The sequence below is a fragment of the Oenanthe melanoleuca genome, chromosome 3, assembly GCF_029582105.1.
Source record: "Oenanthe melanoleuca isolate GR-GAL-2019-014 chromosome 3, OMel1.0, whole genome shotgun sequence".
Classification (NCBI taxonomy): Eukaryota; Metazoa; Chordata; class Aves; order Passeriformes; family Muscicapidae; genus Oenanthe; species Oenanthe melanoleuca.
This window is the reverse complement of record NC_079336.1, coordinates 105,459,348-105,472,226: the sequence shown is the minus strand read 5'-3', so window position 1 is coordinate 105,472,226 and position 12,879 is coordinate 105,459,348. Positions and strand designations below refer to the sequence as shown.

General features: G+C 47.3%; 1 protein-coding gene across 7 annotated transcripts in view; it reads right to left on the bottom strand.

The window, feature by feature from the left end:
• The window catches only part of MAP4K3 (mitogen-activated protein kinase kinase kinase kinase 3), a 66,243-nt gene extending 60,204 nt beyond the window's left edge, over positions 1-6,039 (bottom strand). For 5 of the 7 annotated variants that reach the window (XM_056487204.1, XM_056487205.1, XM_056487207.1 and 2 more), the window contains exon 1: positions 5,797-6,023. In XM_056487204.1, coding sequence (XP_056343179.1) covers positions 5,797-5,907 — 111 coding nt within the window. In that variant the 5' untranslated portion in view covers positions 5,908-6,023. Of the gene's footprint in view, positions 1-5,796 lie in introns of all 7 variants that reach the window. The other 2 variants (XM_056487203.1, XM_056487206.1) reach the window with 1 other exon arrangement.
• Between the last annotated feature and the right edge of the window lie 6,840 nt (positions 6,040-12,879).

Below are 12,879 nucleotides of genomic sequence, written 5' to 3'. Positions count from 1 at the left end.
AACACCTTCAGTAACAGCAGACTACACTGTGCTTAAGGGCATAGATTAAAATAGCATGACTCTAAATTGACAATCTGTACAAATTATAATTTTGCATCTTGTTCCATTTGGGTTATCAGCATTGAAAGTGTTACCAACAGCAGGAATATGAATTATCTTTGTTAATCTGAGTATATAAAAAGATTATTCTGATTGTAATGACACAAGGGCTCCTTCTAAAGGCTAGAGATGAGGACAAGGTACCCCTGACAGGTTTTACTAGATCTCAAACACATTTGAAATCATCAGCTGTTAAGCAATTCTGCCTCCAAGCTCACTCGAGTGAGAGACTGAGAATGACTCAAGCACCGTATGGTTTTCAACACCTATTGGAGCTGGCTCTGACTCTGAATTTGGGGGTGCTTAAGTAAGGACCACACAGCACCTCAGAATGTGAAGGACATAGACTTTTATTTAGGAAAATCCCATGGAAATTGCCAGTTGCTTATGGGTTTTGTGACTGAAAAATCAAAAAGCAGTAGGAGGACTAAGAACAATTTCAAACAAGTACTTTGGAGCTGACAAAATGCAACTAAAATTTTGAAGAGGCTGTGGTAAGAAAACCCCAGCCCATTTTCTATTACCACTTAGACTCTTATTTGTTCTTACTCCCAGCTTTTGTGATGCTGAGGTTTACAGCACCCACCCCTGCTTCCATGAGCAGGATCCTTCAACCCCTACCTTTAAATAAAGATTTCACTGTGTCAATGGAAATACAGGTTTTCCACAGATAAAGATTAGCCCACAATGCCTGCAGCTACATGCAGACACTTTACCAAATGTATACAGCATTTATAAAATGTCTACTCTTGAAAATTATAGAAGGATGCTAATTCTATCAGCAGCTGAAAGAATGATACTATTCCACAGATCTAGACTGCTATCTGAGCAGGAGCCTCAAAAATTTCACCAACTGCTAGGTCAAGCTGAATTAACATTACCTAATTAAACAGGAAATAATTATTAGTGTATTCTGCAACAACAGCAGGATATCAGATAAAAATTTTATATAAAAAACCACCACTAACTAGAAATAAAAGCTAAAAACTAAAAAGGCTTTATCCTTCAAATGGATACTGATAATATAAAGTGTATAATGCTGCAACAAAGCCAAAAAAGCAAAAGTCTAAGACAGAATCTTGTGGTTTTGACCACTTCCTGTGTGAACTATTGAACAAAATTATTTCTAAACAGGTTACTACTCCATGGGAAAACTGGTCCCAGTGCACAAAGAGGCTTCCTGAGCCTGATTAGCTCCACTCTACAGGAAAACGCACCCAAGCAACTCCCCAGCCTTCAGAGCCCTTCTCTTCAGCCTCTGTCAAGCCCTCATGGCTCCCCCAGCTAAAAATAATTAGCTTCCACATTCTGGTAGAAAGTGTAATACCACAACCCAACAGAGTGACAATTTTAGAAAGCAATGCTTTGATAAAGTTGATGTTAAACAAACCTCTGTGCAAGACACAGAGGAAACCACAATCCCAGAAACTAAATCCCTATAGCACTTATTCAGTGCAGTAAAAACAGGATGGCAAAGCATCCGCCCCCCTCTCTGTCTACCTGACAAGCTTCAGAAACCAATTAAAGCTGAACTGTAAGATGTCAAAACATAGACATTTATTCCTAACAAAGTCAAGAGGCTTCAAAAGCTGTAGTGTCAATCAGGAAGAACAGAAGACTAAAATGCCTATCAAAAAGCACATTTTCAACATTTCAGAAGCAGCACACTGAAGAAGAATTGATGCCCTAGTGGGCCACCACAGGAAAGAGGAGCAAGAGCATAGACATGTAGAGAAGAGGACACCGAGAAATGGAAGTTCATCAAAATTCAAAATTCATCAAAGTTCAGTTTCTGACCTGGATACATTCTCTTCCAGCAATACACAGAAGCCCCTATCAGCAACTGGACACCCCAAAATATGGATGGCAACAGAAAGCAGTAATAGTCACCATGTGTTCTCCAGAGGTACCCACAGAACATTAGGTTTCCAGCATGAGGCAGTTAAAACTGGTGGATACACAACTTCCCTCAACAAAACCAACCTCTCTGCCAAAGGACTGGCAAACAAAAATCCAAAAACTAGGCTTCCCTTTTGATAAATGAGACCCCAAATAAAGTGCATCCCACTGAGTTGTGTTGTCTTCATTTGGCTAAAGCCATAAAGGCAAAAAAGAACTGAAATAAGGCAAACACCATATAATAGATAACCTCTGCAGAACAATAATCTCACTAATTATCACAACTATTTCAATTTCAGCAAAATAAAGGGCCTTTTTAGCAATAAGGTGCTCAAAATCTTTGGAAGGGTCCACCTGCATTAGACAAATGACCTGTGAGATGACAAATGAAGTTCAACCTTTATTACAACAAAGCAATGATTTTTTTTTAAGATATGCTGTGATATAAATTAATCACATAAACAAAATGAACCTACAGTTACCTCAGAAAATACTTCCAAACTCTGTGCAGTTACTACCAAAACCAAAGGTACAGGAATGGGGACAAACAGGAAACCTAACAATACAGTCTTTGTCAGAAAACCCTGTGAAAGCATTTGTGACCCAAACCTTAAAAGAATGGCACAACTTAAGAGTTTCTGGGAGTAGGGATTGTTAGAATGGCAATTTCATAGCAAGAGACATAAAAGTCTTCCTAAATGTGAGAAGGATAAATACAGAGCAAACAAAATTAAGCAACTACCTCATCTGACTTTAGGAATATTTCCTGAAACTGAGCAGGACAGAATATTATCTCTGTTTCACAACCAATAAATGCTAATTCTTCTCTTTTGCTTTGCTGACCACACTATACAATTAAATTCTTTACAACAGTGAAATACAGAAACACAAAAAACCAGAAATGACCCACACAAAGAATATATGAAGAACTAAGCAATTCAAGTAACACTTCATCTCTTACAACAAATTTGCACTGGTGCTAGCTAGAATATACACATTATTGTTGGCAGTGAATATTTGATAGAGAGCTAATGGCATGAACAAGTTACCCATTACCTCTCTTGTGATGAACCCATTGTGATTTGCTCCAAGGCCTTTTTGAAAGCTGAACTTTGCTGGGAGTGCAGACAATTGTAAAATATTGGTTGAGCCAAAAATCCGTACAGGCAGTGCACTGACATGTCCCTTTCCAGATACCAGCCGAGAGAGCAGGACTCACAGCAGCAAGATTGTATCCATCTGACCACATCCTCCTTCCCCTCCAACTTCTGCAGTTCAGTCCCCACCACCAGCTCTTATGTCAAATTCAATAAACTCTAGAACAGCGACTCTGCCTCTCTTTCCTTTAATATAAATAATTTATTAAAAAAAACCAAACAAAACAAACATTTAAACCATGCCCTGCTCTAGCTCAGTTCAACTAGAACAGAGCAAGAGAAGTAGGTGTCACCCTGCTCTGCATTCAGCTCCTCAATGCTTTGCCAGGAAATCAGGTTGCAGAAAGTCAGCATTTAGCAAGACTCAACATAACAAGACTGTCAGCTTATTAAGGCAATAATCCCTGCTTGCTAACAGCAGAAGCACTTTCCTACGTGGCTCCCTCTGCTAAGGGGGCAAAACCACAAATTACAGCTTGAAGCTGCCAAGTACGTGCAGTGCTTGGAACCACTCTGCTGAAATCCCACCACTTATGAGCACTGCTGGCACACAGCTGATTTCAACTCCACACCATTATTTCATCCACCTCAAAGTTCACCTACAGGTGACAAGTGAAAGCAAAAGAAAGGGGCTTTATGAAACCACTCACAAACATAAGGCATCAGTAAGCTCGCATATGGATGACACTTCAGACAATATTACTACTTCTTTGTCACATTAAAAGTGACTGGCTTTGGTTGGTTTTGGGCTACTTTTATTCTCCACTTGGAAGACACCCTGGGCAAGACCTCGTCTCAGAACGAAACATGCAATAACTCACACAAGAGAAAAGCACCTCACATTTTCCCAACAGGGTCCACAATCAAATCAGAAAGGACTTACCTCTCATCTAGAGGAAATAATTACAGTACCAGCCTAGTGTATCCTGGTTCTGCTATATCACCCTCTATCTCAGCTGGTATAGGCACAATGTAAGCATCAACAAATCCATTCTGAGCCTCAAACAAGAAAAAGTTGCAAGCAGTGCCAAACACTGGCCACTCACAGAGCACCAAACTGAAGGTTTCTGCAATCTAAGTATGATAAACATCAAGGAAATCTTCACAAACCTTTAACAGGTTTCACATGCATGGTGATATCGTATACATAAATATTACAAACTCTGTGGTTGAAGGTAACTCCTTAAAATTAAATAATAAAGACAGGTCACTTGGTTAATTCACATCCATCAGTCCCATACAGCACAGTGAAAAGAAATCAAATTGATAAGGTACCAAATTCAATACACCTGTTAAAAACTGCAGCAGAAAGAGACACAGACAATAGAAAACAGTTTGCAGAAAAAGAAAAACCCAGAGCACGAGTAGACTTGGATAAGTAAAACATCAGCACAATACACAAACACTCAAAGAAAGCTGGCAAGGTGGGGCAAACAACACAAAACCCCCTTTCAATTAAACAATTAATAAATCAGGGAGTTAGCACACTAATAGTGCAGCAACAAGAGGATTTAGGTCCTGAAACTTCCATGACATTTAAGAGAGATGAGATTAAACCAAAATCAGCCCAACCCAAGCAAGACTTCATTCTAGGCACATTCACCTAAAGTGAAAAGGCAGCATTAGCACCAGTACTGTGCATCTCAAACTGTGGAACGGCTCTACATGTTTCCCTACAGTCCTGCCTACCAATACAAGTTTCCTCAAACACACACACCCAGTGACGACAAAAGCAGACCAGAAGATGCTTGGAAAGTACACAGCTCAAATAATGCTTCCAGCAGGCTGCACACGACAAACTTTAGCTCTTCCCTCTACTCCAAGGCCAAACAAGAGCAGGTAACAATCAGTGTCATCCTATCCCAGGGAAAGGCTGCCACATCCCAACAGGCAGCTAGATACACAAATAACAACATACACTGCCAGAGCAGAGAAAAATAACAAAGTGCATTATAAAGCCCCTCCAAAGAAAAATAAAAAACAAAAACAAACCCAAATTATGTTTAGCTATTTTTGCTTTAATTTTCCTACGTTTGCTGAAGTTCGGCCGGAATCCTGAAAGACTCTCATCCTAAAGACACCACGGTCAGACTCAGGTCCCACACGACACAAACACCACACACCGGCATTCTCACACAAGAAGACGGCGACGGGAGCACGGACCGGGACCAACACGATGACATCTGGGCTGGAACCGAGCGAGCAAGCTGCCCACACCCCTACAGCCCCCGGCTCGCTGGGGAAGAGACCCGACCCCCAGCTCCGCCCGTGACACAGCCGCCCGAGCCGGCACCCAGCAGCAGCGGCCGAAGCCCATCGCCGGGGCGGCTCCACGGCCGACGGAAGCCAGGACGGGGCCGGTCCCGGTTCCGCACCGCCGGTCTCGTAGAGCTCTGCCGCGCTGGGGACGCGGCCGGGCGCTCACCGGGGCCGGGCGCTCACCGGGGCCGGGCGCTCACCGGGGCCGTGTCGGTGCGGCGGCGCAGACCCCGCCGGAGGGGGGCGGCCTCGCTGCCCTCGGGAGGACCGGGGCACACCGCCGGGCGACAGAAGCCCTCCCAGATTTTGGAGGACCGGGATGGTCAACAGCGGAGAGGGGGACACAGGCGACACCCTCGCCGGGTCGCGGCGCAGCGCCCACCTTGTAAACGTCGCCGTAGGTGCCGCTACCGATGCGCTGGATGAGCTCGAAGTCCTCCTGGGGGTTGCGCCGTGACAGGTCGCACACCCGCCCGCCTCCGCCGCCGCTCATGGTGCCAGGGGAGGCCCCGCTCGGCCGCGACGCCCCAGGCCCCGGGCGGAGACGGGGAGGGAACGCGGCAGCCCCGAGCGCTCACCGCCACCGCGCAGCCCGCCCCGCCAACATGGCGCCCACAGCAGCACTGCGCAGGCGCGGGGCAGCGCCCGCCCCCCCCCCCCCCCCCCCCCCCCTTCCCGGGGCGGAGCGTCCTGCGCCTGCGCGAGGCCGGCCCGCTCTCTGGCGGAGCCGGTCTCCTCACGGCCCGGCAGACCCGCCCGCAGCGGGGAGCGGCTCCGCGGGCCCGGGGACCGCCCGCGCCCCGCCCCAACAACCCAGCGCGCCCTTCCGCTAAGGCAGCGCCGGAGCGTGCGGCCAGCCCCCCGCCGCAGGACTCATAGCGCGGGTGCAGCTGAGGACTCGCAAACTCACCAACCTCCGGGGCCGCTGCAGCACCGGAGCCCGAGGACACCGCGGTGCTGTCCCCGTGCACCAGGGACCGTCTTCCCTGTTCCCTAGTGTTTACGCTGGCTCTCGAGCTTGGGACGGGGCTTTGGCCGCAGCTGGGTGTGTGGGAGCCCAGCGCTCCTTGTCCTAGCGCACGCAGCTGCGAAATCGCTGTAATCACAGCGTTGTCCAGTTCCTCAGATCCTCCACTGCTGGCTCCTCAGGAGATCCTGAGGCCCTTGCTGGTTTTTGGGAGGTATCCGCCTTTCTCCAGTGGGACATGGGAGCCACACGTCATGGATATCCCCACATCTGTGCACACGCCAGTCCCCTGCACCGCTGGCACAGTCTTTTTGCACACCCATCCCACGCACTCTGTCTGGGCAGCATCTTCCTCTCGTCCATGGGATGGCTTCCCCTTATTTCGTGACTTTTGGGAGCATTGTGCATGCCTCCCATGGGATAAAGCACGGGCCCCCTCTCCTCTCACACTAGTGCTACCGCTGTAAGGGTTTCACTCTTGCACACAGATTTCCAGCACGGAGGAGGGATGTGGGGTGCTTGCCTGCATCCCTGTCTGTGCCCCTGACCCTCTCTCTGTGGGGAACAAGCAGCAGGCACTGTGGGAACCATTCTCCCCAGATGTTCAGCTCCTGAAGTTGTGTGGTGAGTGGGTGCTAGGTGCTCTTGGGCTCTGTGCCAGTAAATCAGGCACAGCTTTTCCCACTGCGTTTCTGCTGCCAGTGACTGATGGGTGAAATAAACAGAGCAGGATGAGGGAACACCTTGGACAATAGGATATGCCTTCTCTCGCTGCCCCTGCCTGCCTTGCCAAAGACACTGGTGTGGGGTCTTCCCTCTCTGCTGAAAAGGTGCATTGGGACAGGGGGCTGGGATTGGCCTCATTTCCATGTGTGATTATCAGAGCAGAAACGAAGCTCTGAGGAGCTCGAGAGGAGCTTGAGCTCTGGGAGGTGATGCCTGTAAAACTGCTTATTGTCTGTCGGTGTGTTTGTCCTTCCAACCACCCTGGGCCGTGCATTCCTGTCCTTGGTTTTGGCTCATGACCTTTGCTCTCAAAAGCAAAATGGTCTCAAACCTGCCAGATTCAGATTCAGGTGTCAGTAATTTTTCTTGGCGCGTGACTGAGGTTTTTGCTGCTTTCTGCAGCGGAAGCACTGGGACAGGCACAGATTATCTGTACAGGGCTGACACAGATGCTCTGAGAGCAGTCCAAGGGGACTGGGCTCCGTGACAAGTTCAGAAGTAGTAACAGCTCTGACCGAGTTACAGAAGGAAATGCCAGGGAATTTGAGCTCCATCCAGAAAGGCTGACAGATATCCTGCTGGGGAAAGCTGATAACCTTGTCACCCTTCTGCTCTTGCCTCTCAGTCTTCATTTTTATCCCATTAGAGGTGAACTGGCTTAAAGTTGTTCCCATATTATGTTCTTGCCAAGTTCTGCTTTGGTAGAAATGGTTATGAATGAAAAAACAGGATTATTTTCCCTCTTAAATCCTGCTTTCTATCCATGGCAGCTGCCTATTCTTCCTCTGCTCTTTGAAAAACACCCACAGGTTTCTCTGGGAGTGTCTATGTCCCTTCTCTTCAGTAAGAGAGACAGATGGAGCTGAGAGGTGTGTCCTCCACTGCCTTCAGAAACAGGTCAGATCAAATTAGTATCAGGCGTCATTTGCTTTCCCATGCTTTGGGAAGACTTCTCTTGCTTTCTCTTTTTCCTTCTATTCCTTGGATGTGGCTGTAGTAGGATAGTCAAGCCATATGCTGCAGAGAGGCAGTCTGTGCTCCTCTTCAACACCATGGAAGAAAGTCAAATGAACTCAATAAAACTGCATTTGGATATTGGATATTATTGTAAGAGTGCAGTCAATGCCAATTGCTCAGAGTTTTGGTGCTTTTGGGGACCACGAGCCCCAGCTGCAGTCAGTGGCATGGCACCCCACAGCCACAAAAAATACCCTGCTAGGACTGAATGCCTTGTTTCCAGCTGTTCACAATCCATCCATCCTGCTGCCACTGCTTTGATCTGAAATGCTGCTTTGTGCTCTACAGCTCCAGGTCCTGGCCACTGCTTCAAATGGGAGCTCTGGTTCTTTTGCCAGCATGTGTTGGCAGACTCCACCTGGCTCCAGCCAGGTGACACCAATGCAATTTGTCACAGTTGAAAACCTCTTTCCAACTCTCTGTCATCTTTCCATGCCAGACTAAAGGGCAAGGCTCTGCATCTGATGGTGCTGCAGAGGGAAGTGGCCACTGGCTCACCTGTCCCTTTTGTTTATGGGACTGGAGCTGTGAGAGGGAAGGTATCCTTAGAAGGTCCTGATTGAGCCAAGTGGGATCAGACACGGAGGCTGGCAAGTTCTTTCTGGAATGCTGAAGGCTGCCTTGGTCAGGGGAAGAGCTGCATTTTTGGTTGTGCCCCAAAGGAAGAGTAGGAAAGGAAAGTATTAATGTAGAGGTAGGAGAAGGGAAGTTTCAGGGAAGTTTCAGGGAAGGGAAGTTTCAGGGAAGGGAGGTTTCAGGGCATGCCCATGTATACAAGTCCCATACTGATATAAACCTGTTGCAGTCACTCCTGATATCCAGAGGGAAGAGCTAAGCCTCACACTTTCAGGGACGACTCTAAAATTGTAAAAAAGCAACAGTGCAGCCTGGACATTTTCCCCCTCTCCTCAAACATAAGACTTTTATGTACTTCACAGAAAAGACAATAAATCTTTCCAGCATGATGCCAACAGTCAGCATACTTGGCTTCTTCTCTGCTCTCTTTCTGTTTTAACAGTTCCCAGAGCAGTGCCTGACCCCCAGCCCCTCCTGATCTCAGACAGCATCTCCTTGGTACCGTTTCCTTGCAATATCCCATGTTCCCTCCTGTCTGCTCCTGAATGCCTTTTGCTGGTTGCTTCCCATTCAGCTGGGCAAGCTCAGCTCCACCTCCCAAAGCACCCAGCACGCTTGCTCCAGGAGGGGCATCCCTGCAGGATGGGACCTCTGCACTGAGTACCTGCTGTAACTGTGAAGCTACTGGACACCCTTTTAAAAGCCTTTTAAAGAAGCCACCTCGATGGTGTCATGCCAGCAGGGACAGCTTATGCTAGCATTTGTTCTGCAAAGAACACAGAAAGCAAAAATGGCTTTTTTAGATAAATGGTGCCCCAGGACAGCAATGGCTGCAGGGACAAGGTAGGTGACATCTCTGTGGCATTTGCCAGATGGTGGCCCTTTGGGAATACCAGCTGGTGGTGCAGCATGTGGCAGCTGGAATCCAGCCAGACCCCTGCATCACTTTTTCCTTCTTTTACCTTAACTCTTCCCTCTCTTCCCCTCTTGCAGAAATAAAGCCTGCATGAAGTCCAGTCTGATCCCCGCCTCCTCCTCTCTCTGCTGCAAGTTCCATGTTTCAGCCAGCACAGCCAGTGGCCAGCATGGGCTGCTGGAGGGAAGTTAGCAATAGCCAGTTCCCAGCAGGCAGAGTTCCTGCACGCAATTTTGGATTAGTCTGAGCCTTGTTTCTCCTGCTGCAGCACAAGCCTTTTCTGGGAAGGTTTTTCTTTACCAGGAGTGGCATGAGTATAGTGTGAGAGAAAACACACTGATCATTTTTGCCCAGAAGCCCAATAGTAAGCATTTTCCCATGTTTTTATATTTTTGGGAAATACTCATTTGTGTCTGTCAGAGAGAAGCAGTATCCTTTTGGAAGGGACAAGGGGAAGGGAAGAAATCAGGTTCCCATGTAATAGATAATGTTTTATGAGTGCTGCTGACCATCTGTCCATTGGTCATTGCTGCTGGTGGATCCAGGACAACAGCTTGAAACCCCACATTCTGATTTCACTGGGAAAGGTCCAGCAGGAGCCATGTCAGAAACTGACAGCAGAAGCCATATGCTAAAAATAATTATGGCAGGACTTTTCTGCATGGAAACTCCATAGAATTTAGAAACTGGAGCATTTCTTTCTAGCCAAACTACTTTAAATTTGAACTCTAGAAGGAAATAGAGAACAAGCAGTATATCACTGCATAAAACCATGCTGCACCCACATCCTGAAGGTTATATGGCTGAAGCTGTATGATTATATGGTTCATAGGAAGTTTATAGCACAACAACAAAACTGCTGCTTTGTAGGAGCATTGCTACAGCAGCAGTTTCTACTTACAGGTACTCACTCATAGATCTGGGATCACTCCTACTGCAGGTCTGCCTATCACTGGCCAACTGCCCTTGTGACTACTTCTAGATCTCTCTCTACTTCCTCCTGCTTGTCTGTGGCAATACCCACTCAACTTCTTGGGTTGGTAGAAACAGACTGGAGAAGGATCATGGCTGGATTCCTGGGCATGGCTGCAGCTGCTCTTTGCAGGTGTGTTCTGGCAGCCATCAGCTTCTTTTGGAGCAAATCCTCATTCAGCATGTTGCAGGTCTGCTCTCCCTGTAGTCCAAGTGGAGTGGTACCACTGCTGGTGGACTTTGAAAAATTCCATTAATTGCCAACCTGGATTGTGGCCAAGATCGAAATTTACTGAATAAAAGCAAATCACCTTGCCACCCTATAAACAACAGTCCTAAGTGAGACTCTTTGAACTAAAAACCCTGTACCTGCCATGCTGTGGGTGGTATGGAATCAAACAGTTGTTATGGTTAGAAGAAAACTTAATAGGGAAGGAGGAACTTTAGTGTTCAGTGTTTAATACCAGCACATCATAGCTGGAGGAGGTGGTTTCCAGTCTAAAGCCCCTGGAAGTTCAGGAGTTCTTCCCTCAGAAACAGAGAGGTGAGGGAGTCTGGGGTCTCAGACAAAAAGAGTTTTTCCAGGTTTTTCCAGGTTTTATTTTCTCCTGTTCCCTATTATTTGTTTGTCTGGAGGAGAGAGTTTTTAAACCACAGAGACTCGTTTGCCATATGGCCCAGAGTGGGAACAGCAGTCATTCCTTATCTGAGGATCAACTGGAAAAACCTTTTCTGCATTTGTGGGTTGAGGTTGAACCATTTGCCTTTGTATCTTGTGGTTATTGCTTTGTCCTCTTTTAGTAAATTGTTATTTTTTCATTTATATCTCATTGCACTTGTCTTATTGGTGAAAGGGAGAGAGGTTAAAGACTGACAGGAGGCAACTTATTTTGGAGTCTCCACCCTGTAAATTGTCTCAAAATGAGACAACAGTGCTAGAGACCCCACCCCTCTTTCTTTACCCAGGACAGGATGTCTCTCAGAGCTTGCAATCCCTCGAGTGAAGCTGACAACAGAACCAAAACTCTCCACTCCTTGAGGCTCAGCCCTGGCTCATTGAGAAATACCAAACATTTCACTGAACACGAGGGGAGGAGATTCTGTCAGAATTCATCCAAGGGTTACAAACCTCCTCCATTCCACAAACACCAGTGTTGCCTGTGATGCACAGCATCCACACATTCACTGCAGTGGAGTGGTGAAACAATAGGACAGGCCCTGGAAGGTTCCCTGGGCTGCCATGCAAAGGGCATGAGCTCTGTCAGAAATGGAGCAGGCTCTGTTGGTGGAATAGAGAAGTCAATTTTGCAGTAAGGGTGGATGGTACAAGGTGAACATGAAAGGGAATGGTAGAGGGAAAGAGTCAGATACAGATCACTGTGAGCATAGGACTGGGAAGAAAACTAGGGAGATGTGAGACAAAGGTTGGTTGAAGGATAATGTTGGGAGAAGAAAGAAGGGGAGGTGAGAGGCAAGGGTGGTGGAACACTAAAGTATTGCCTTAATGCAATAACCATCAATTTAATGACAGCAGAAAAGGTCACTGCCAAATGAGGCTAGGAAGCACAACCATAGAGAGCAGACTAAAACCCAACAGGTCAATTAATTGATCTGGGAATAATCAAGATGCCTGGAAGCAATGGTAGGAGAAACCAGGATCAGCACTAAGCAGGGCTTTGTGGTCAGCCTTCCCTGGATTTTTGTGCTTGGCCTTACCACTGAGCACTGAGCAATGTCTTTCAGCAAACAGGTAGATCCTGTTGGAGTAATCTCATACCTGTTTATGTGGTTGTCGTCCCGCACAGATCAAGACAGAAATACTCCCTCCAGGGGGTTTGTACATCCAGTACAAGACAAAGTTTTATCTTGGGTGAAGAGCTCAAACAGCTGCAGGTGACTAAGCTGCGAGGGTGGCCACCTTAGAATGTCTGCCCAGAGGGGCCTCAGTCAACCTGAGAAGCAGCACCTTATGGTGTCCAAGGAGAGGAGCAGAGCTCTGCACAAGGGGTGACAACTCTGTGCGTTCAGCCAGGCTGGAAGACTCCATCTGCTTAACAGCCTTTCTGAGAAGGACTTGGGGTTTCAGCAGACAACAGGTTGACCACTAACCAGAAGTATGTTCCCATCACAGATAAGATAAACAGGCTGCACTAGCAGCCACATGTCTAGCACAGCCAGAAGAGTGACTGCTTCCCACTCTGTCCAGAGCTGGTGAGGCCTCTCAAGGATTTGTCTCCAGTGTTAGGTCTTACAGTTCAGGAGGGATGTGGCAAAACAGGAGAGGAGCCAGC